This window comes from Phragmites australis, chromosome 5 (genome assembly GCF_958298935.1).
Source record: "Phragmites australis chromosome 5, lpPhrAust1.1, whole genome shotgun sequence".
In the NCBI taxonomy this organism is placed as follows: domain Eukaryota; kingdom Viridiplantae; phylum Streptophyta; class Magnoliopsida; order Poales; family Poaceae; genus Phragmites; species Phragmites australis.
The window spans coordinates 27,983,577-27,991,134 of NC_084925.1; the positions used below are offsets into that span (position 1 = coordinate 27,983,577).

Below are 7,558 nucleotides of genomic sequence, written 5' to 3' on the forward strand. Positions count from 1 at the left end.
CTGCTGCAACCGCAAGCCTTGGTCCGACGAACCAGACGGTCCCTTGGCCTTCCAGAATCACACGGAAGCCAGAGAGAGGCACCGTTCGGCTGGTAGCTGCTACAGGACTGCAACCACAGGCAGCCCCGAACGGTCATCGTGGACTCAAACAAAGCAGCACGCTAACGGCACTAGCAACACTTGTCATTCCTTCTCAATAAAAAAAAAGGAAAAAAACCACCGGTCATTTCTTGGCAAATTATCAAATAAGGTTTTCAATTTGCCAACAGGCTTCTACTGTTTTCATAGTCGCATCACGGTTACATGTAAGATAAGTTACCCCAGGTGTATGTTCAGTGGAGGAAGAAAGGACATTCAATTTGTGCCTCAATATCCAAAAACAAACTGGAGTCGAAATATAAATAAGGTTTCACTATCTAGTGAGGACTCGAATACCAGCCATGAGGAATGGCAAGCCACATCGACAACCCTACGAAGCACACGTGGCTTCCTACTGCAAACACTGAACAGTAGCAGCCTAGCTCCCCCAATCTGCTGACAAACTGTCATCTTTTGGTAGCTCAGTTTTCCTTCCATTTGTTCACATACTTGAGGAATGCCATGGAAGGGTTATCCTTTGGTTGAGCCCGAACTCGCGTAGAACGGCGCAGCACAGCCTCTTCGAGTAATATCTTGTATGCAATATCCTTTGATCGTTTCTCCAGGGCATTGCTGCAATATGGACCAGGAAAAGAATCAGTCGGCAATTAACAAAATAGCAACACACTTGACTTCTGGTATGTCAATAATAAAACATTGCAATTCTGAAACGAGGAGTCTGGTGGTCAGCATCAAGACATGCAAGGAAGACAATGCAGGCTCAGCACTGGTGAAAATCTTTTGACCAGAAAATAAAATTGAACAAATCAGAGTACTAGGGCAAAGTCTTCATAATCAAGAAATCAGAGTAGGTGGTTTATGAGCTGAACAACTAAGGTTGCAAGTACAATAGATAAAGGTCCTGTTTATTTTTTATTTTGATTATGGATTCTAGCCCCAAAAGCGAAAGCAAAAACAAACGGTCACAATATAAAAGCTGATTCTCACAATCCACAAGCTAAGTTGTCCTATGAAATCCCACAATCCACGATCTGGTAGGAATGAGCTTCCACGGATTCTACTGAATAGACTAGATTCTCACAATCTGAAGATAAAACAAACAGCCCCAAAGTGTGCTGATTACTGAGTAAGACATCACACGTCCCAAAAGCCGTGTCTAAAGAACCATGATATAGGAATCATAAAGGCAATTTGCATATCAAGAACAAGTATAGTATCAGCCTCTTTCTACAATCAACAGAACCAAAGCCCGATAGTGACCAACAGAAAGGTTCTAGAGATCAACGTACCTTATCTTATTATAGAACTTCTCTAGCTGCCGTTTGAGAGCTCTCTCCCTTATACCTTTCACATCCAGTGAGCCCATGAGCGTGTCAAGCTGTCATTTCAAGATAAGCTTATAATCATATCACCAATAAATGCCAAACATAGATATTTCAGTAATTAGAGCATTGCAACAACCTCTTCCTTAGTACTGTAGTAACCCCATTCTCTGGAATCTGCATTTTCAACAAAAAGCCTCCCTTCGCGCCTGAAAAACCAATATCTATTGTAATGTCTGTCTTTACCGAGAGGGCTGGAACGGATGGATAGTTTCTCAATCTCCGTCTCAAGGTTCCGTACCTACAAATCCATTGAAATACATTAAGTGTAATAGCAAGGCTCAATACCAATCGTTGTCGCTTATGATGGAACATGACCTGAATACATAGATGGTGCATCTGCACATGCAAATGCACTCTGTAAGGAGTAAGGTTCTCACCATATGCCGTTTCCCTTCTGTCTTGCTTCGAGAAAAATTGCTCTTATCCTTTTCTTCTTTTTCCCTAACCTGCTCATCAACACTCTCATTGCCATCTTGCACAGCATCTGTCTGATTATTATCATTTTTCATGGCAATTTCAGTGTTTAAGGTTTGATCTTCTTTCTCCTTTCTGGTACTCTCTCTTTTTGTTGCAGCAAGGGCTTGTTTCTGGTCCACACGCTCGCTTAGTATCTCTCTTATGGCAGAAGTTGTAACAGCTTCTTCCACTAATTCCCGGAGAATCTTAAGCTTTATATCAGTGTCAATAGGACCATAGTAACCCCTTCTTACTGTCGTGATGTTATTGGAGAGTTCTTCAATTTTTGTCAATTCCAAGAAATCACATAGATATTCAGCCCATGTCACTAAATTTACCTGCAAAGGATGCATTCAAGAAAAAAGAATGAAGGGTACATTTGATGGAGAGAGGAGGGGGTTGATCTTAAAAGGACACGGGAAAACCTTTAGCTTCCGTTTCTTGTTCCGCAGAATAGTAAAATAGTCACCTTCATCCTTAATAAGCAAGTGAAATATTGCTGCATGCACTTCTACAAGAAGAGCATTGCTTTCTTTGTGGCAAATTGCATTCTCCAGATCTGTTAGCGAAAATAGGGACAGATTCAGGAGCCTCCCAAAAGACGAGCAGAAGTCCCATACCATAAGGAGATCCCCCACAGAACATCTTGGTACTCTAAAATCTGTAGCCAGAGGTGGTCTCTTTACTAAAACAGTATCATCTGCGGTAGGCCTTACTAAGAGATCGTCTATTGGATACTTAATTGGCACATTTGTAAGTCCTTCATCTGGCAATCATACAAGAAGAATAATAAGAAGCTTGGAAGAATGACATGAGTAAAAAAAAAAAAGGCTGCTAACAAATTCATCACTACAAGTGGTTCAGGTTCAGTTGAATACCTTTCTTTAACTTTTTTCTCCCATCTTGGATAGTTCCATCCTCGTGTCTTTTTCTCCCTCTCTTTTGCAACTAGAAAAAGAAAGCTAGTTTCAGTATTATAACATACTTCTGAGAAACAAAATAATGGATGTGGGATGGTCACCATTATGTCGTTAGGGGGCTCGATGGGTATGCCATATTTTTTGGCAAGATTCTCATGTATAATCCACGGGGTACTTTGTGATGTTGCATCTCTAATAAAAATCTTCAGTGTATTCCTGCTAACAGGTGCCCTCCGGTGAATCAAATCTGCAGCTTTGACTACCGACGTGCTGATCACAGTCTTGCCCTGACAAATCCAACCCACTTCGTACATCTTTGTGTCACCAGAATCTAAAATCTTCAAAATCTTGCAACGTGCCTCAGAACCATCCTTTTTAGCATGTAACTCTATTCCCTCAAATACTTCTTCCTGCAGACTAGCATATATCTTGTTGACAAGCTCGTGTAAGCCAAGAGTGCCTGAAACAAAAGGTAACATGAAATCCATTTCCATCTGATTAGTGAACTAACATAGATGTTTGTAAATGACAAGCAGTCCATGATGCTCATTGAATAATAGAGTAGCCAACATAGTTTCGCACATAGTTTTCCATTGCGTAACGCTATGCACACCACCTTAGGTCTATTTACAATGCATTGTTTTGTCATATGATTGCCAGCTGTCCAAGCATAAACAGTATGATCAAACAAAAATAGTTATTCTTGTTGTCACAACTAAATCAGTCACGCAAAACAGACTACATTACAAAGACACCGGTACTGTCAGATTAAAAAGCTAAAAGAACTCAAAACATTCACAGAACCAGCATATTCTGTGGCAAGCATGTGATGGAATTAAAAAAAAAATGAGGCTTGGTATCTCATTGTAGCTTTATCAAGGGTAAGACAAAGGGTACAACACAGTGAAAAATGCTGGGTACTTTAGCAGGAACCACTATAATGTGTCATCAACAACAAACCTTATTCTTTTAAGGAAAAACACAAAACTTATTGATGACCCAGAAACTTATGAATGAAAGTGTACAATCAAGATTCAGGACACGAAAACACAGAGAAATATTTGTGCTGCCTCTTACTGTATTGAGTCATCTGAAGAACATGAGCTATCAACTCAGTTGGCATTTTTTTAGCCTTCTCCATCGCATTATGCTCAGATACCAAAGCTTCTTCAAAAGTTATATTAGATTTTCCAGACACCTTACATGTCCAAACCCTTTGACGATAAAGGTTTAGCCTTTTAAGGTATTCTCTGATCAGTTGTCAAGAATACAAGCATCAGAACTTGCATTGCTAAATCATACTTCACTGCAAAAACAAAACCTTGTATTGCAACAATGCTTCTGAACAGGTCAGAATAAAAATTTTCTATTGAGGCAATAGCAGTATATTGGGCTGCAAAAGTGTCATGCAAAGAGGATACTGATAATCTCGGAATATTTCCTTCGAGAACCGAATTTGGAACACCTTCTCCTTAGGATCCAAGTCCTTAGGGGGCTCCAGCAAGGAGAAGGGTTTCCTCTTGAAGAGAGGCATTGGGCCTTTGATCCAACCTGGACCTGCACAATAATAAAGCACAACTTACATTACTCCCCTAAAGCTTATACATTAATTGGATAAAGGACCGTCTCATCTGAGTGAGTGATCATGATGTAGATGAAAAAAATCTATAATACTGCAAAGCAGCTGAGTAGTAATAAGAATCTGCAACGCCAACAGTGTCTGAGCGTAGATGAGTAAGCAACGTGACGCAGACTATACAAAGTGATATCATCCAACACCCCGTTCTTGCACCCACTAGAACGGCAATCTAATGTAGCAGCTAAGATAGTCACAACTCAGAGAGAAAATCCTGAACCAGATGCATTACAGCAGGTCAGCAACACATCAAAACCGGAAGTTTCATTAGGCGCAACAACACCGGCAGGACTTCGCACTTCCACGCAACATCACGGATCACAGGAAGCCACCTAACCCTCGAGTACAATGTAAAAACATTCCTGGCCCCTTAATCTCCCAAAATGGCCAGAGCAACTCGAAATCTAAGAGCTGAGAAACCCCATCAAGATCACGTCCCACCAAGGATTCCCAAACGCGGCGCCACTCCCCGCAGCACCCACCCGCCTCCAGAGCCCCAAACCCCAGTCAGGCAATCACCCTCCGCACCCATCCCGCCCGCCGGACGCCCGCGCCACGGCCACCGACGCCGCGCCGCGTGCCGCGGCATGATCCATCACAGCACAAAAAAACAGGACGAGAAAACCAAGAAGAGCGCCGCTAGGGTTCCGGTATCTCACCACAGAGCAGAGGTCCGCCGAGCACGGCACCGCGGAGGGCGGCCGGGCGAGGCGGGGAACGCCGCCGAGGGGGCCCACGCGAGGTGCGGGAGGGTGCTGGCGGACGGCGTGGACGGACGTCGCGGCGGCGGCGAGGAGGGGGGAGGCGGATGCGGATGCGAAGCTGGTCGCGCGGGGGCGGAGGCGGGGGCGTTTGGGGGCGATTCGGTTTGGCGCCTTCGTTTTCGAGTTGGGCTTTCGGGGTCGGGGGTGGGAAGAAGAGAAAGACGGGTGGAGAATGGAGATTGCTATTGCATGAAGAGGGAAAAGAAAAGAAATGTGAAAAAATTTCTACTATTAATTAGATCTATGCTATTATAATTTTACTTGTTTTGAAATATATCGTTATAAAGATTAAAATTAGTCAGATGATATTACAATTTACCTCTTATTTAAAATATATCACTTGTATAAATATGTTGCATATGTTAAACATAAATGCTATCATCTTTAACCTACTCATCTCTCTTGTTTCCTATATGAACCACCTTTCATGGTTATCGCCACCAACCCACTTATGCCCTCGACACCTACTTGCCCACCCTCCACCTCTACCTCGTATGGCTCCCTAATCCACTCCCTTTTTCACCCACCGATAAAGAAATGAGGTGTAGCGAGCAGTTCATCAGTGGCCACCACCGCTAGTGTAAGATTCCGTTCCACAGGTTCTCATGTGACTTTAGTATTAGTTCTTAGATTAAGTAACTGATACATACACTATAATAATTATAGTATCACAATCAAACATCGTACAAATTATTAAAGTTACAGAGTACAAAATATTACAAACTATAGTATATACATTACAAATTTGGTCGAACGGCCAACTAAAGCACAGCGGAGAGCAAAGTCCCAAGCTACAAACAGTTAAAGTGCGAACGCGACTTCTAGGATTATTCTTCATCCTCGCCTTCACCTCCGACGAAGTTAGCATCAGTTTTTTTCATCTGAATGACAATAAGAATGAGTACAGAAGGTACTCAGCAAGTTTTATACTACTTCATTTTTTTTCTCTTTTTTTATAAGCAAGTTTCAATTCTAGTCCTGTAGCTTTAACATTTTGTTGTTGATTTTAACCCTTTTTTTTTACGTGTGTGCTTTCTCCGAAGCAAGATGCTTATATTGAGCAAGTAAGTTTCAATCATTCTTTTTCTAAAGGACTTACACAAAATGAAAAAAAATAAAAGAAATGTTTCATGTTCACCACTATGTCTACCGTAGACATAATAAAATAGGGACGCATTTTCAAGCGAGACCAACAGATTTATAGCTAAGGGTATGAATAATGATAGGTGTTTATAACTAGATGTTAAAAAAAGAGAGTGTTAAACACTTATATAAAAAATATAAGTTTTAATAAAAATAAAGACTATAAATGATTAAATATGGCCCGTTATCTTGTTAGTACTTATAAACATTGATATTTAAGTAAACATCTTATCTTCTATCTAAGCAAAAGCATCAATGCAGTTAAAGAAAAAAAAACCTGATTTTTTCTTATAAATATCTTCCATAAACGCTTCATTATACATGCTCTAGGTCAAACGTTGGACGTGTCATACAAAAGTGAAACGTGGCCGCAGGTCTATAGAGCATAGACACGTGGCTGTCCATCACCCACGTTCACCATGACCTGTAATTCTGTAACGGACTTTGCTAGCATATTGCGTACAGGGATTGACCGGCAGGAGACATCTCACTCGAGGTCCAAACTCGGCAGGAGCCCGGTATCCAGCGGTGGCCTCTTATGCCCATCTCCGGTTGAGGATCTCGAGAGATCCTATCTGAAAAGAAAATTGGGGTTCTTGCCACGTACCACGAGCAGATGCTTATCTCGTAGCATCGGTGTCTCGTTAAGCAACATCAATGTTTAACAGGGGCTTGCGCAGGGCCGAAGCCAGGAATTAAATACAGGGGACCAATTAAATATAGAGAAAGTTAATTAGAAAAAAATTAGACTAAACTACAGTTAACATCTTCTGATTAATACTTTATTAACTAAATGACAGCGTCGTTAGTGAATGCCAGGCCCCCTCTACCTATACCGTGGCTTCGCCACGCTTGCGTACATAACTACTATTCATAAGTGTAACAAACCAGGTATTTTAATATAGGTGTTTCAAGATATGGTTCTTCTCAACCACTCTTATAAGACGATGCCTAATCATTTTCTTTTCATTTCGTTCCCTTTCTGATTCTCTTCGCTATTTTTATTTCATTTATTTTCCCATTTCTCTAACAGCTTCTCTTTAAAGGGATTCGTAAAAATAAATAAGAGAAAATCTCATCCTGAAAAAAATGATCTTAGAAATCTCTTTGTGAAGTAAATTATAAAGAGAAATCGTTGAAGCGCTGAAAAGAATA

The 7,558-nt window shown here is 41.2% G+C and overlaps 1 protein-coding gene across 1 annotated transcript; it reads right to left on the reverse strand.

Moving 5' to 3' along the window:
* Positions 1-226: 226 nt before the first annotated feature.
* Positions 227-5,426, reverse strand: LOC133919087 (uncharacterized). The gene is made up of 10 exons (XM_062363337.1): positions 5,156-5,426; positions 4,282-4,417; positions 3,938-4,110; positions 2,962-3,320; positions 2,819-2,888; positions 2,366-2,706; positions 1,862-2,278; positions 1,561-1,722; positions 1,389-1,477; positions 227-711 (listed from the first exon to the last, which is right to left on the reverse strand). The coding sequence occupies exons 2-10, from the start codon at positions 4,392-4,394 to the stop codon at positions 561-563; spliced, it is 1,875 nt and encodes a 624-aa protein (XP_062219321.1). The 5' UTR covers positions 4,395-4,417; positions 5,156-5,426; the 3' UTR covers positions 227-560.
* Between the last annotated feature and the right edge of the window lie 2,132 nt (positions 5,427-7,558).